At 32.3% G+C, this 18832-nt stretch overlaps 1 protein-coding gene across 1 annotated transcript in view; it reads left to right on the plus strand.

The window, feature by feature from the left end:
• Positions 1–18832, plus strand: part of LOC147072019 (protein rolling stone-like) — a 70350-nt gene that overhangs the window by 36249 nt on the left and 15269 nt on the right. The window contains exon 3 of the mRNA XM_085946542.1: positions 18414–18533. Within this exon, the coding sequence (XP_085802668.1) occupies positions 18414–18533 (120 nt within the window). The remainder of the gene's footprint in view (positions 1–18413; positions 18534–18832) is intronic.

The following is an 18832-nucleotide window of genomic DNA, read 5'->3' on the forward strand; positions in this document are numbered from 1 at the left end:
TCTTACTTTTTCCGCCCCTCCCGTTGTTGTCTATGGATGACCTGTCATTGTCTGTCATTGTTCTATAGAGTGCTCATACTGACGCGTCTGTCGTGTTCACACAGGAAATGGTTTGATTTGGATACATGAGTTACATGATAGATAATACACTAGCATTAACACACCTTCTACAAATGTAATGCATAGATCAATGGTACATATTTTTTGGAAATCGATATTACCACCAGTTTTTGTGTAAAGAACTAGTCTGACTTTGACAGCTGATGAATAACAGGAATGTATATTGTTTATAAACACTGATAGTTAGTATATTTGATTTGAGAATTTTTTATAATTCAATTTGAAACGAGAAAGGGCGAATCAATATGTAAAGCAATCTGGGATCTGATTTTGACAGCTGAACAGTGGACCACTCGTTACTTGTGCAAAAAGATATGCTCAGGCTTTATTAATCTAAAGATGGCGCTGATTAGGTACACTCCATTGACTTCATTTTCCAGTGACAAGTTGAATGTAGTTAAACGATGGGTAACAAAAAACCAACTGCACACTTGGACAACCATACTTAAGGGACTTGAAGTTTAATGTTGTTTCAAAGCTGTATCTATCTTACTGATTAATGTTTTGTACATTATCAATGATGATTTTTATCTATTAATAATGCATAATTATTAGTATTTTATTCCTATTACCTACCAGATTTATACTACATTGACTTTCGTGTAACCAAAAAACGTTTTATAACTACATAATATTATACTGGCGTGTCCACACAAATAAATATCAATATTTTTTTTTCATATAATAGCATAAATATTTGAAAACAAACCATAGTTTGAATATAGTTTTGTACGTCAATGTAAGTTAATTTTTTTTTTTTTTTGAATTATTAATAACCATGTCCTTGCTTTTTCGTACAAGGTGGTTGTTAGTAATTTTGAACAATCACAAACACCCAGGCTTTGAGAAAAACACATAAGTGTTTTTGACATGACCGAGAATCGAACCCAGAACTCTCGGGTGGAAGGCCAGCGCCTTACCCACTGCACCACGATTACTCAAATTGGTCAGCAGTGCACTTATATTCCTTCAATCCTCAGCACCTCATTTACGCGAGACAATAAAGTTGTCAATTAGATTTGGCCTTGTATTGTTATATGAATGATAAAATCTTTTTTATTTAATTTTGTTTAAAATCTTTAAAACGGATTTTATATTATATTTAATACAAAAAATACACTAACCATGTAAATTTTACTCTTGAATTTTTGACATCACACTATAGTTATCAGTTGAGTGAGGCCACTCGATATACATTTTGCATGTTCTGCACCCTAGTGTTACATCATTACGTGGGCCTATGGATTGCAATACCGAATGAAAATATCAATACCGGTATTTCGGTATTTTCTATTGAATACCGGTATTAAAACCAGTATTCGTGAAGTATATTATACCTACAAATAAACATAGATATAAAAATCTCTTTAAAATATTATTGTTTTATAGCAAAAATATATAAGTACCTACATATATTATGTAAACCTAAGGTAAGATATTATGGTAAAGATGCTGATGTTTGTCCTCCTAAATCTTTTATTTTAATTAATAAGTTTTGTTCCCACTTTCAATTAAGGATATATCAGTATTGTCTGATATTTAAAACAGGTATTTCGGTATCTAAAAATACTGGGATACCGATTTTGAAATACCGATATTGCAATCCCTACCTGCGCCGTACTTTTGCATAACAAAAAATGCAATAATAATAATAATTGGTGCCAAATATTTAAACAAAAACTTAATTATTATCTTGGCATTATAGACATTTTTTTTATATTAAAAATAGATTAAAACAGTTCAGCTACTAAATGTCATGTGTTATTTTTTTTAAATAATGTCGTTCTTTTTTTAAATATCTGCATTCAATTTCATAAACTGAGCAAATAACCTACAAGTACCTACACTGTACGTATATCACATTAAAACAATTTAGAGGGTGATTATATCCCTCTATCTTTAAGCTATTTTTTCTACATGTATTTTGTATGCCCAGTTGGAATCTTAAACAATCATAGTATTTCCATCTTTATGTAGGTATCACAAAGCTATGAATCAATAATACTTACTCGATTACTATTTCTTTCTCTTACGTAGTTGAAGTTAAAGAACAAGACAGGTAATAGTAATATCATCGATTCCATTTCTGCAAAAATATATTCATATAATACAAACGAATTTACGTCACATCTATCAAACTATATATAACCAGTAGGTATTTGACGTTATAATGTAAGTAGACCATTAGTAGAGCAAAGGTTAGAACGATAGGCTCATGACTGGAATTCGGAGGCTAGAAGTATATATTATATAATAATTATATAACAATAACATTATGTGTTTGCGGCTAATTTACAAATTTGATTTCAGATCTTGAATCCAATAGATTTATCATTTGACTGTCAGGTGCCAGTCAAATATAGCAGTCTGTTAAGATTCCCGCACTTTCGAGTTTCATAATTAGGCTCTGTCATGCGATAATTTTATTTATTTACCTTAGACCGGTACTAGATATAGAAAGATGTTCTAACAAATATGTAATAGTATTTCTTTTAAGAGTTTTTTCTTGCCATATCTAACATATTTTACAAACAGTAGTTTTTAAAATATTTATCTGACATATAGCGTTAAATTTAGTGTTTTTCGACACCGATAACAGCTTGAAAATTCTTATAAAAGGCTGGAATTTTACACTATATCTGTTTAAAAATTAACATGCTGACCTAACTTCTTCAATATGTTTGGTCTCGTGATAACAATATCCATATAATTATGAATTACTTTTTGAAATGTGAGTTTCTTTTTAATTTTGTGAAATCAAGCATTTTTTTTTTTTGCGAACTAGATTGCAGTTGGCAACACTTACTGTGGGTAGCTACTTGTCACAAAATGCGTTAAATACACAGGTGAAGTGTACCACTACTGTAAGGCTTTTTGGTGACACTAAATTAATTTCAAATTGACAATGGTGCGACTAATTAAATATTCTAAAATTCCTTACACACAAACGACCACAAGTCAATGGCGTGGTAAAAGAAAACTACAGCGCTTTGCAGCGCTAGATAAGTTTCCGAAATTATTTACATATTTTTCTAATTTTATGTTGGTATATTTTATAAAGATTTTTTCTATATGGTGGCATATCTAACTCCGATGGTCAATTTTTTTTCGGAGTGATAATCTCAGGGATCTCATGAACGGGAACTGCTCTCCGGTGCGCTCTGTGACACCCCCGTATGGTCCCCATTTGGGGATGTCTTTGTGTATCTGGAGACGCCCGAATCGGTATCGAAGCCAACAAATAATAAAGCGCTGATTACGAAATTAAATAATAATAACAGAGCCGAGCCGGTAATGCCTTAGAGTAGATTATAATATGTTGAATGGCAACAATGCCATAATATAACCGTTGACGATTTGCAACGTCGCTTTTTTTCGACGACGGTTTCGTTGGAAAAAATCACAATATGGCGCGGAGATCGCGACAAGCAGCAAAATCGCGAACGCGTACATTTCGCCCTCCGTAGAATTAAATTATTAAAAAATGTAACCATATAGTTTAATAAACTTAAATAAACTCGCCGTTTTCCATAACAATTCCGGTGTCATAATTATCCACCTTCATCCCAAAATACAGAAACCTACCCAAAGTTGATACTATTGATCAATTTAGTGTTCGATAAGTATATGAATAGACCCACTGATAAGGACACGATTAGTGGCCAAATTATATGTCATTATTTCTGGAATTATTTGCAGTGTTGTGGTTAAGTAAATGGTCGCAATTAAGATTATTTCTTCGACGATAAATGAGATTATTTATCATTTATCGTCGAAGAAATAATTTAATTGCGACCATTTATTAACCACAACACTGCAATTAATTCCAGAAATAATGAAATATAATTTGGCCACTAAATGTGTCCTTATCAGTGGGTCTATTCTATACTTATCGAACACTAAATTGATAAATAGTATCAAACTTAGGGTAGGTTTGTATCAAAATATTAGCACTTATTGTAACAATTACACGAAGCCGGTTTTTATTGTTGCAATAAGTGCCATATTTTAACAGCAGCAAGATAGGTGCTGTTAAAATATAGCACTTATTGCAACAATAAAAACCGGCTTCGTGTAATTGTTACAATAAGTGCTAATATTTTGATACAAACCTACCCTAAGTTTGATAATATTTTTCACTTTATCACTTTAGCGGTCGATAAGCATAGAATAGACCCACAGGTACTACGTAAGCATAATGATGAGGACTTTGTACGAGATTATATTTTTGTAAGCATGAGAAATGAGAGAGCACGTGTTCGCAGTACATTGACTAATAGTTTCCTGAAAATAAGAGTACTCACGAAATATTTAGACTATTTGAATTTTTCAAAGCCAACATCGCCTTGATTTCAGGTGTGTGTCACATGTATGTATCTGTTTATATAAACTATACAAACGGATAGCTTTTAAAACTTTGCCGGTTTCGTGTGTCATGTCATAATATTATATTGTGTTACGTTCTATGAATAATTTGTCAATAGTGTATTTTATGTACTGATTTTTCGTTGAAAAACAATTTGCTTTCCTTCAGTCTTCGCCACCAAACGATCATTGGTCAAACTAAAATAATTTTTGAGATTTTTAAGAAGTCAGTTACCTACAATAACGATTGTTTTTCTTTATATGTATCGTAGCTGGGCATCGATATCGCCAGCCCTTGGGATACTACAGTAGACAGTGATCGTTGTGAGAAGATTTTGAATATTGAGCCACGGATACGTTTCAAAGGACCCTACATTTGGATGTGAAGTATCAGTATTTTCTATGATTGGTAATGTCTCAGGAGCAGCTACCCAATACTGAGGTCGCGATACTCTCCAGTGTGCTTTGACTGAATCAACATGACGTTAAGTTATAAGTGCCCACTGAAAATAGAAGCATATAAAAGCAAAATTAAAAATTTGGTATATGACAAAAGCTAATACACAACTGCCGAACAATCTAAGTAAAGAGATCTTCACGTTATTAGTATGACGCTATATCTTTTTTTAATGCAACAAATATGGCCTTGGTGGCGATAGATCGGATGGTTCGATGAGCCTAAGCAACCAAGCACACTGCGAGTGGCCGTGCGATACGCACGCGGTGCGAGAAGCATAAAATCACTTGCTGTTTGAACCGACTTCCATTTTCGTACACATTTTAAGCCATTCCTAGAAGATGTGGTTTGCATACTGTATTTCTCCGTAACACGGACATGTTGAACGGGTAACAAGACCAAGCTCATAGACTGTCATAGAGTCTGCCAGCGAAACTACCACGTCCTCAACAGTGATAAAGAATACAACTGAACTAGTTTTTTAAAAATACTATTATTTAGTATTGAAACATAGCTTGACCACTTTCGCCGGTAATCTAGGCCTCGCCTTCAAGAATAAAATATTTGAATACCAGTAATGATTCATCAAAATAGTTACGCAATTTTAAACAACAAAAAAAAATAACATTATTTCTCTTCCTTGTTATTTTCTTCTTAACCAAGAATCTAAATTGGACACGATTTATTTTTGCAATTATTGCTTACCTACAATATACGTGTTGACGCAATTATGTAAGCCGTATATCACGGCATACATGATAGGTTTTTTGATTGAAAACTGACAGTTATTTTGTCAGATACATATTTACAATAACCCACTCAAAAATTTCAACCAGAGAAGAATATTTTGATGATTATTAATTATCTGCTATTTCTTAAATCTTAAATTGCGCGTTGACGGTACTTCTACTGTACGTCCTTACACGGAGCAGATTAAGAGCCCCAGGATATTTTCTAGTCAATCGACCCAACTTTCAATTCAACATAATAATGTATATCTACTCTTCATTATGTGATATATCTGTTATACTGGTGATATTGGCTATCTATAATGTTCCCTACCTGTCGCTGCCCTAAACTAAGATAGAGTGTAGAGTTCCAATCAGTATAGAAGATCCTGGAGGCAAGATGTTCTTCTTTGCATACACATACACAAACAAATCAATGCTGCCAATGTATACCTGCCAACAAATAATTCTCCCAACCATTAATTATTCCTTGATTCGTTAGAAAACAACATGCATTTTTTGACAACAGTGTCGAACCTACGACTGAAAACCTCAGATACGACGTCTACTAGGGCCTACTAGGCCACTTCAAAACATCAGCAGACAACACTGAAATGACCATTGAAAATACAATATGTTTATCAAAATAATCTTGACATTATACTGAATGAACCGTATTGTTGAAAACAGAACAGCTGAGAGGATCATAAAAATGTACTAAACATAACACGACAATAATTCAATAGTTTATAATTTTTGCGATGTTGAATTTAGAATCTTCAATCTATATTATTATGTTATTTAATTTATTCGTGATTCAGAATTTGCAAAAATGCATTTGAAACTCGTCGACCTGTGGCGATTTCTTCCTCTATTCCGTCTATATTATTTTCTGAATATCGTGGTTATCAAATTTTATATGTATTTTATAACAATAATTAGTGTGTTAGATTTTTGTTATATGACCTATCTAGCTCAGACGGTCAAAGTTTTTAATAGCGGGCAGTGGCGATTTTTTCTGATGCAATCGATTCGTCAAAAAAATCAAGGGGCTCGAAACAGTTCCAACCAATTCAAGTCATTAAATTATTAGATTATTCTAAAATCTTAAACATAATATCACAGAATGTATTTATTACAAATTCAATAGGCAATAATACGTTAAGAATATTATTTGCGTTGATATGTAAAAAAAAAAAAATTATACAATGTTTATGAAAAATGCAAAAAATGCAGTTGATATTTTATTTTTTATCGTGGGGGGTCGAAATCAGTCAGTTCTTCGGGCATCCACTTCCTCAAATTCGCCACTAGTTGGGAGTTGGGCGGTGAAAGTGTCAATTGTTTCAATAGCGGAAAATAGATAGTAATGGCGGCGGCAACCAGAAGAGGCCAGGCCCACCCCAGTCAATTTATTGCGCCACGGATGATGTAAGTGCATATTATTATCTGCAATTCAATCGTCAACACCGTTATAAAATTTAAATTTCTCTTACCATTCACCCCAGTTAGAATAGAGTTTAGTTGCATAATGCAGATAGAAAATGGGGAGTCACAGAACTCTTCGAGCAGTTAGATTTTATTATATTCAATTGAATAATAAATTGGATGGTCAATGATCCGTGAAACAATCTCATAAAGTATTAACAGGTCATCTTATGCATAATCGTCTCCCCAAAAGCAAAAGGGCACTTGTGCATAAATTGAGTTTTGAGAAAAACGCATTTTAAGTGTTTTTGGAGTGAAAAAAAAATCGTGGAGAGGTTATTACTTAATATTTTGAAATTAAATTTGGAACACCTATGACCTAATTACATTTACAATTCAATTTTTATCTTTTTTATAATTTGTCAATTTTTGATTTTTAAGAGGTTTTAAGTCACATGTTACCTTTTTCCTATATACATTTATGAATAGCTTTATCTTCATCTTTCGATTTGCGAGCGTCCACTTTACGCTTATTGTGATCTTTCAAAATGCTTATTTGGGCCTCTTTGTCCGCTGCCAACATGTTTAAAAATTTTCACAAATTTCACAAGTGCCCTTTTTCTGCAATGAAATAGTTTTTTTGTACAAAAACCTTTACTCACTTTTAAATAATTACACTTTTACCTTTTTCCTATATTATTTTTGTAAACATTGCAGATAGTTCCTAAAATCGTGTACATGTTACCCTTTTCCTATACATTAAATGAAGATCAGTTTTCAAATACACAAGTAACCTTTATTTTCTTTGCTCAATTGTGAATTCATGGGTTTTGCTTCACAAATGCCGTTTTGCCCATAATGTAGAGAAAAAATTACGAAGAAAACTGCATTCATAACTCAAAGCCGTCAAAATTGCACATGTGCCCTATTGCTTTTGGGGCGACGATATTATGTTATCAGTACTTAACTGTTCTTAGTATTTATAGGCATACAATGATGTAATACAGTTATTATCAGTGGCGGATTTTGACACGTGGAATCCAGAGGAACTGATTGATTTTGGGACCCCTCACGATATAAACTAAAATAAAAACCATCAATTTTATCTACGAACCTACCTAGTAAAACTATCAATGCACTTCCTTCCTAAATTAATTATTATTATAGATGGCACATAATAATATAAGTCAGTGGCGAAGGGTGAAGGTACGCAGTTAAGATTCGACATAAATAGTACACACTAAAATTTGTCAGTCATATTTTCATTGAACTAAGAATACAATAATTTACAGATTATGTTGGTTAGTTTTTTTAAATTCATTAAGCCTTGCATAAACGAAACCATAATTGAAAGAAAATATTCTTCTATCTATACAATATCTAAAACTATGTTTGGTTTAATGGCATAATTTTGGATATTATATATTAAAAACTAACAAACACTATCTACACGAAGCTTAGTGTGCACTAGTTATGTCGGACCTTAACAGCCTACTTTCACCCTTCGTCACTGCTATAAGTGGTTTATTTTTTGTGTATATCTACGTATCTGTTTGAGTATCTATATTATAGAGTATAAGCTCTTTAAGTTTAGTTATCCTTTGGGTAATATTTTATTCTCGATTTATGACAAACAAATACGTTTTTTTAAGATTTCGGAATAATTTAATAATTACACGACTGATTTAAACTGTTTCGAGACCCTCTTTCCAATCTTCTGATGAATCGGGAGCATCATTTGCATCACAGTTAGCCCCTAGTTATTTATTCAAACAGCGTGCCGGGAAATAAATCCAAACAGTATTAATTCAATAAGCCGATATACGATCACAGTGATGATTAATAATTATAGTAAGCATATAGCATTTTTTCCAAGCGAAAACAAAATATATACTGCTCTTCCCTTAATGCTATGGTAATCATTAGTCCTTTTTTAGAGAACAGTTCTTTTTAGTAATATTTATAATCTAACAAAAAAGGTACAAATCTAAATCTGGAGAGAATATATCCATTATAAGAAAAGTTGGAAAAACTGTCGGATATAATTTTAAAGGGAATCTATAAATATTTTTTTGGGTACCACAGCACTTTTTCCTCGGAAGAATTTTTGAGGACAACGTGAATCGAAACTTCTTTTGACCATGTCCGATCCTAATAGTATAAAATTTTCAAATGTTGTGTTGTGCCCTCTATGGGGGAAAAGTTCTCGATTTTTACCGTATAATATTTAACTAGGTATAATGCTTCCGTATGCGAGTTAAAGAAATGACATGCACGCCATTCATAGCCAAGGTTTTGTGGGGTGCTCCAAGCACAACTTTAAAGGGTGCATTAAAAATTCGAACATTGCCCGCGTGATACACAACGGTGATATGCGGGTGGTTATAGATTCGCGATGCGCGGGTCTATTCTGTACTTATCGACCACTAAAATGATAAAGTGATAAATATTATCAAACTTAGGGTAGGTTTGTATCAAAGTATTAGCACTTATTGTAACAATTACAATAAGATGTTTGTAATTGTTGCATTAAGTGCTCTATTTTAACAGCAGTAAGAGAGGCGCTGTTAGCGTATTGTAATTGTTACAATAAGTGCTAATACTTTGATACAAACCTACCCTAAGTTTGGTAATATCTATCACTTTATCACTTTAGCGGTCGATAAGTATAGAATAAACCCACTGGTATAGGTATGGCACCGTGATTCACTTTCCAAATGTATATTGGTAGTATTCGCTACTAAGCAATTATAATAATCACTTGTTTGCATACATTCAATCAAACTTCACATAAATCTAACACATCAATATAAATATACAGCATACACAGATGTTTAGCAATTTACTTCGAGAGGTCTCGACATATTTCAAGACAATAAGTTTAAAGCGTAGTAACAATAAATTTCGTACATATTGCGAAAAAATAAACTAGGACTCGAACCCGGAAATCTCTAATAAATAACCATTCAACCGTATTGCACTAGGCGTGAATGATAAAAATATTATTATTTTCATGCGTTAAAAAACTGGATTTGTTAAAGACCTACCTACATAGACTCTTGTACGGTAAGATTAGTTTGGCGATTTTTATTTTGCCATGCGAACAGTTTTCTCAAATTGCATGATAACTATTTCAACATAAATAACCACATTTATCACGAAGTATATAGAAACATGGTGTTATATAATGATAAAGATAGTATTAAAATATGAAATCAAATTTGCTCGTGCTCTGGCTAGCCTATAAAATATCATTGGTAGTTGAGAAGATAATTATATTATATACCCAGAAGATTGTAAAGTCGGAGAGCACCAAATTGATGATCCAGGCCAATTCGCATACCTTCAATATTTACCGCCAAGTAGGTATATTTGAGGGATTTTGTTTTAATATTATTTAACTTTTGTTGAGGACAAAAGTACAGCGTTCCCCAACTTGTTATTCAAGGAAAGATCAACGGTAAGCGTAGCAGAGGACGGCGCCGCATTTCGTGGCTTAAGAACCTCCGTGATTGGTACGAGTGCAGCTCCACTGAACTGTTCCGGGTAGCAGATGACAAAGATAAAATCGCCTTGATGGTGGCCGACCTCCGCTAGGGGACGGCACAATAAGAAGAAGAACTTTTGTTGGTTTCAGTCAATATATCTGCGTTTTGTGCATCAGAAAACTTACACAATAAATTTTATATTCAATACAGTAGTAAGTAATTAAAAAATTACATATAGGTACGTGTATACTTTCTTAATACCGAAAATACTGGTATTTTAGATTTTTGAAACCGGTCTCTCGATATCGATAAATAATTTAATACCGGTATTTCAATCCCTGGTAGTACATAATCAATCAGCTATAAGGTCATCCAAAAACGACAATCTGAAAGATATCGTTAAAAATATACCGAATATCAAACTAAAGAAGGCTATCGTCCATCAGCGAATCGTCTTCTTTTCTTTCTGACTCCGACTGATAATGATTATAATTTTATTAAAATTATTTGCTGAATTGAAATTATTGAATAATTTTCACGTTGATTATATTGGAAGCGATTATAAATACAAGATTTAAATTGATGTTGTATTTTTAATGAGCAGGTTTTTCATTAAATATGGAGTTACTGGCAAACTAGCCATGTAATTGGTATATTATATCTTTAATAGCGTGATAGTAGCAAAATACATGAAGTTGACTCGTAAACTCGTCAAGTACGTGCTGCTTGAGTTTACATTCAAATACTTTATGGCACAGAGCCATAATATACTAATTAAACATGTACTACAGACTATTTTACAACGTTTTTCTTAGCTCGTATTCGTATTTGTCCGGTGGTTCTTTGTCCGGTACAAATCTTGCAATCGATTTTTAACTAACTTCCCGACTAGCTAGACATTTAAAACTTTTAGAATATATCAGAACACGATGCCAATGCATTTTTAATACTTTTAGCCATCTTTAAGTATAATTGAATTAATTTTCAGTTAATTCTGTTTTGTATGAAAAGTTATTTCGACACCATTATTGGTTTCTAGGTGTCTCGGGTCCTAGTAACTAAATTATTAATATATACATGCGTTACTATGGAAATCAATATTACATGTCAAAATGACATTTCAGTATTATTTCTATCAAGTACAAATTTTTTTGATCGTAGTCAAATTTATATGATTCAACAGAAAATTTAAAAACGTTGTAAGTATAGAAAAAGTTCTTTTCATCTTGTAATTATTTTTTAATTAATGGAGACAGATTTCGCATACCCAATTACTAGATATCGCATACCGACCGGTATTAAATATCACGATATGGGACATACTAAATATTATGTAAAATATACAACATAACTAAAATCATCACCCAATCTTTTTGAAATATTATCGTTCGCGCACTTTATGCTGTAACTACTTCCGTTGTTTTCAAAAGGTGTTTGAGACTTTCACTGATCATCTTTTGATAGATGGCACTCCTATGTGCAACCTACCTAACCTAACCTAACATATCCGGCTATAAATCGTAGTTTGAAGGAAACAGTTTTCGTTTCCCAATCAATACGACAAAACATTCATTAGAATCACCACCGCCTTTCCAGTAGTATTTTTGCAAGGCAGTTTCATATGCCATGGCCCACGGCCAAAGTCAAATCAGCAATTTTATTAATCAACGGGTAATAATTGTTTTTAATAAGACATTTTTCATAGCCAGTAAATTTTCCTTTTGTATTAACGACAAGTAGAGTAGTTTGCGTGCCGAACTCCTTAAAGAAACCCTGATAGTAAATGCGAAGTATCCAAGGCATGCAGAAAAAAAACCTCAATGATTTAAAATGTGTGTATAATTCATTCTCGTGGGCCTCCCCATCTCATTATGGAGTACGAAAACGACTTTGAAACATCCTAATGATACATAATTACCAACAAATAGTTTTTGACAATTTAAACACATGTTATTAAAATAATTACAGTATATTATTATTATTATTAGTATTATACTACCTACATAGAGTTATAGCCCGTTTACAAATGTATGGATTTATTGTTGGCAGTACGTATTGCCGGGACCATAACAATAAAATAATACAAGTTAAGATTTCATGCATATAAAAAAAGTTAAGCGGCTAGTTGCAACTTGCGCGACATCTGGACATGCGCAGTACAACGATATTGGCAAAACTGTCGGAAAAAATAAGAACTACGCCGCACAGCACAGAAAACATGCATTAAAAATGAGATTGATGACAATAATTAGCATTTTTGTGTGTAAAGCAGCGCTCGAAATGGAAAAGTTTACGAATCGGAGAGCTCGACAATTTTCTGAAAATATTTACATAAGTATCAAATTGTATGTGTATTTTATAAAAATATGTGTGTTAGATTTTTTGTTGTATAGCCTATCTAGCTCAAACGGTCAAATTATTTTTTCCACGAGACGGAGCGATAATTTTACCGAGTTCACGAACCGGAACGGCGCTCCGGTGCGCTCCAGTCCATTTCGAGCCCTGGTGTAAACCAAGGTCTGAGCAAAAACTAACCTTAAATTTTAATGCGAAACGAAAAGAATTCAGCTCGCATGTTATGATCTCCGCAATATGCGTTGTAAGATAGAAGAAAAATTATGAATAATCGACTTTATGAAGCTAGAATGAAGCCGATCAATATTGGTTTTCTCGGGATAAAATCTAATTAAGTAAGTACCACGCAAATTGTATGAAACGTATGATATCATTTGATATGTATACATTATTACAAAAGACATACTTTAACTAGATATACTTTGGTACAGTGTTTTTTAAACTTACACGATAATATCTCGGAATTCCCACTTTGACAACGTATTATGAGTCCATTTTAACGGTTGGAAATACTGCTCAAACAACCAATAAATCAAATAGTATTTCAATTCTAACAGATTTAAGTTTTGTACCATTCCATATAAATAGTATTTCGAAAAAAAACGTTCAACCGAGTGACCCTTCAAATTATTTACTTGGGCAGTTACATCGGTAAGTAATAAATTAATTGTGATGGCAAATGTATTTTATCTTTTTTACAACACGGTTAATCCGTAGTCTGTCTAACAGACCGTTAAACACTAGATTAAATCTAATGAGTGTGCTAATACCAAAGACGTTATTATTGTTGACAACTTTACAAAGAGTAAAATGCGGTAATACTAATTTGATTGGTTTCTAGTAGTTCTAAGTACATTTTTTTTCACTAATCTTACCACCAAGGTTCACGAAAAAAACCTAAGTATATTATTATAGATGGTTCAAGTTGGTTTACGGGAAGCCAGGCAAGAACCGCGCTAATTTTCATAGCCGATTTTGGCAAAATTTATGAATTCAAGAATGAAAACCTAACCTAACCTAACAAATGATCCAGTATATTATCAGCTATTTTCAAAATTTGTTTGCTACTGGCTTCCCTTAAACCGTCAAGAGCCTTAAAAATATTTTGTTTTTTCCGGGCTATATATTATTATAACTTTGTTAATTTTTTTCTGTACCCAACTACGCCGCTAGTCTAAAGGAAGAGCGACCGATTTCGACGCTGGTGGCTTTCTGTGAACACCGTTTTGAAACCCTGCGACAGCACCAAAAAATAATATCGTTTGTAGGTAGATGTTAACCAAAATCGTGACACCCCCGCGTTACGACTATTTTACATTGGTCGTACTAATATTTACTAAACAATTTAATCTCGTAAGTAACTCATCTTCGCCAAAATCTTGCATATGCCCGTTGGCTTAACAACCTCGGTAATGTTATTTTATTTTATGTTATGTTATGTGCGAGGCGATTACGTTATGCCGGCGAATTCAGCCACGAGTTGTAAAGAATAATTAACAAAAATGATAACGGATCAATAAAATGTCTAAAAAGTGTGTCATTGTTGTATGTACTGCGGTCGATTATATAATGTAACAAAATGATTTGATATGAAGTCATACGCGTTATATCGTATTTTATTTATTAAACGCCTGGTTTATATTCAAAAATTGATTTCCGGTGTGTCAAACTTTAATAGCTTCATATTATTTTTGCAATGTATAAAAATCAACTTACATTAGTAAACGGTTTGAAAAATTGCACTCGGCTTGATACATTATTAGTATATTGTGGTTTTACTTCGATTTCTCTGCCAGTGCTTCAACATACTTGGCACCAATTTTAAAACACAGCATAGTTTAATGTTTAATGGTACATTCTTACGTGTTCAGTGTGATTACTGTGGAGTATTTAAATTTTCATTTTGTAAACATATTATTATAATATATTATTTCGTTGTGCCATATCGGAAGAAAAAGTGCCAATTGTTTCGATATAATAATATGTAGCTATGTTATATGTTTTTGTTTTCCGCTAATATACAAATCGATTCCCATTAGAATTTAAATTTATTATTTCACCAATCAAACTCAGTCGTTGGTATTAATTCCTAATAATTAATGTATATCAGGTCTGGGAAAACTTTTTGGATGAAGGCCCACATTATGAACATAAAATTAACGGCAGGCCGCAAGTAAAATAGGTTACTATTTTTAGACATACATAATACATTAATAATTATCATGAAAAGGCAATTTCAAGATAAAAAAATAAGTAAATGATTCTCCAATAGCCAACAATTTAATGAGAAGAATGAAACTGTTTTACATTTTTTTAAATTTCAGGTTAATTTTGTAGTTGAGATTCTTAAAACTACTTGTAAATGTTCATCGGTGATGCTTGATCGTAAAGAGTTTTTTTTTATTGATATTCATAATTGAAAATGTTTGTGCACTAACTTGTAGGTTGATCCAAAAATAACTAATATTTTTCGAGCAGAATCTTTAAGTTTCCCGAATTCTTCCGAATTAAGAGTGTTGTCAAATTTGCAGATTTCTTCTCGATGGAGCAATTCATGTATATTCAAATTTTATTTTTAAAAAGGCGTTAAAAAGTATAAAAAAGTAAACTTTTTTCAGAAATACGATTAAAGCTCGCGGTCCCTACAGGAATACTTGGCGGGCCACATTTATATCGATAATGTTTTTATCAATCCACACAAATAATTGTATGTAATAATTTGTGTATAGGTATATTCAATATTGTATAGGTACTTACTTACTTAATATATCTAAAATATTCTGAGTATATGATGAAAAAACATTGGAGAACATAATATCATATTAAAAAAGATACATATTAAGTTTTTTTGTTGAAAATCATATAAAATCACCTCGGTAGATACACGTTATAATAAAGTAATAGACACCCCCCTTGCTTTTATGAATTTGTAATATAGACCCGTTGAACGATGGGTCTAAATATATAAATTATAATATAAGTTTAAAGCTTGTTATACAATGTATAATTTTGGTAATATTGACCAAACAAATAATACTCAATATGGCGAGGAAACTTTACCTGCCGCTAGTTTGCCATATTTTTATCCTCCCGGTTGGAAATCCTACGCACGCCACTGTATGTAATCGATTGCCACACTTTCAAAACTATTATTTTGATTAATTATTATTGACTGATCGATGATAGTGATAGATTACTTTTTTGGTTCGTCTGAATCGGAAACGTACCTATAATTCATAATTCATAATCCAATTCATATTGCCATCTAATTAATGAATGAGGGCGATTATTTTGACAATATCATACGCCTCTTTTTATCTTCCAATTTACTTTAATTGTATTCTGATAACGTGATAAACTAACCTTTTCCATTAAAAAAAATGATTATTATACATTTTAATCACTTACAACAAAACAATTGATAAAGATATATAGGTACCTACAAAACACGAATGTTTATTAGATAATAATATATAAACTATCTTTTTTAAACTTATCACATATTCAAATAACGATCATAGAAAAACATCAATCACAGAATCAGCAATTCAAATTTAAAATAAATATAACTCACTTTACGAAGCTCATATTTTTATATAAATGCGTTATATGAGTGTTTCACATGCATAGTGAACCAAGTCCATTCTGATTATTTTTGGGTAAGCTAGGTTCAAACATAATATTTGAGTATTTCTGAACCTGTAAGGGTGTGATTGCAATTCTGAAGTGTTATTTAGAGTACATTTAACTTATCGGATATCATACCCTTACAGAATAATAAATACTCAAAAATTATGTTTGAACCTAGCTTACTCAAAAATAACCAGATTGGACTTGGTTCACTATGCTTGTGAAACACTCATATAAATAGTTAAATAGGCCTGGATTTATATCAGGGTAAAGGTGTTATAATCCAGGACCCCAAATTTGCAGGGTCCTTAAAATAATTGCCACGGGGGTAAACTTTTTCCAGATTGCGATCGATAATGCTAACTTCCTCAAACATTCTGCTTACATAAGAATAAACATCGCATTGAAATAGCTTTTCACTAACATTATCCATTTTTGGGTAGTGATAGTTTATTGCTATAACTTGAATAAAACAAATAGTTCATAATATCAACTATTATAATAATATGTAATTATACACTTACTTTTAAAATATTGATTGACTGTATGTCGATTAAATCCGACGATTAAATACATACTCTAAAAGAGGACGTTAGTGCGAAAACATTTGGTAAACTCTGTATATTAGACCATAAGTCAAACAACGTTATGTACAAAAAAGTGTTTTTTTTATGTAACGTTATTTTACATTCTCGGCTACATGATAGTCGAACAACTTTACGTCAATCTTTTCTAGTTTCTTCTTAAATCGTCAGTAAGTCATATAAGTGTTTAACGTTAACTAGATAAAGTTACCCTTGTTTTCATATTTTTTTTAAACCATATCTATAAAATTTAACATTACCGTAAGCAAGATAAATACTTGCTGAGTTACAAAAAACTAAAAAAACGTTTTTTGGCTCTCCTGTAATGTTGCACTTTTGTAGATAGTGTTGTTTGACATTAAGACCTCGAAATTGACAATGATTACCGAATCTCGGCTCGACAACACTGAAGTTCAATCTTATATAAATGAAAAGGATTTCAAGTTAATCCCATTTTTTTTACAAAAATCTATGTTTTTAAACTAAGTAGCTACATATTTAAAAATTTGGTACTGTTAGGTTATCAGGAATACAGCGGAAAACACATTTTGAAAATACCCGATATACTGGATTATTTGTTAGTTTGGGTTAGTTTAGGTTAGGTTAAGTTGGGTGAGGTTAGGTTCGGTTTGGTTAGATTAACCTAACAAATAATCCAGTTTATCGGCTATTTTCAAAATGTATTTTCCGCTGTATTCCTGATAACCGAACAGTACAAAAAAATTCATTGCAATATCCAAGAAACCTACATATAATTTTAAGTAGTTACTTCGATATGTATTAGAATTGTCAAATATTAGTAACCGCAGTCCTTTATGGTGGTTATATTACCGCTGCCGTTAGGTACTTTACCGCTTTCCAAGAATCAGCGTAAAAGCTTGCGCCCACTACGACGATCAACCACTGAAACGCGTCGTAACGGCCTGTGGGTGGGCCAACCACCAGACGTTTTCGACGAATATTGATCCCTTCTTACCCCGTACAACCACTTTTTTAAATCTCAAGACGCTACTTTACCCAGGACACCACTGCATGGACCTCAACACGTACATACGACAATATTATTGATAAAAGTTGCTGATGTTGCGTTTGTAACTAATATAATATATTATTGTTATAAGCTTCGTTATCACCACATCTATATTTTTTTCTTCCTCTCTCCTCAAAGATTGTTGATCATAACTGTGACTATCAGATGATAGTGAAGTAACTCGTTGGTTGAACCATGTCAGTAATCGCGTATTCTTTTGTTTTGCAGACACCCTGGGGAGCGGAGGTCGAATGCCCACGAGCTACAAAATATATTGGCTCATTTACAACATCTCCATCCCGTTGGCTTTCTTCATTTCACTTCTCTACTGGGCAATACTGTACACACGTAAGTAGAAAATGTTCAATTAAACCATGATAATGCATAAAAATAATTGCTATATTATGTATCTACCTTCAGATCAAACGACATACTTACATAGTCATGAATAAAAAAATCATTTCTTTTATCTGTAAATTATGAATAGAAGATAAAAACATTCGTATTTTTATTATATTTTATTTTATAAAACACATAAATTTAAACAAGCTTATTTTAAAACGCGTTTTCCAAATTTTAGCCTTTTTCCATTACTTTACCTGATCAGCTTTCGAACTCTAAAAATTAACCGGATGCATCATTACTCT

The sequence above is a fragment of the Rhyacophila brunnea genome, unplaced genomic scaffold (genome assembly GCF_057557595.1).
Source record: "Rhyacophila brunnea isolate RB1 unplaced genomic scaffold, BYU_Rbru_1.0 scaffold_2, whole genome shotgun sequence".
Lineage (NCBI taxonomy): Eukaryota > Metazoa > Arthropoda > Insecta > Trichoptera > Rhyacophilidae > Rhyacophila > Rhyacophila brunnea.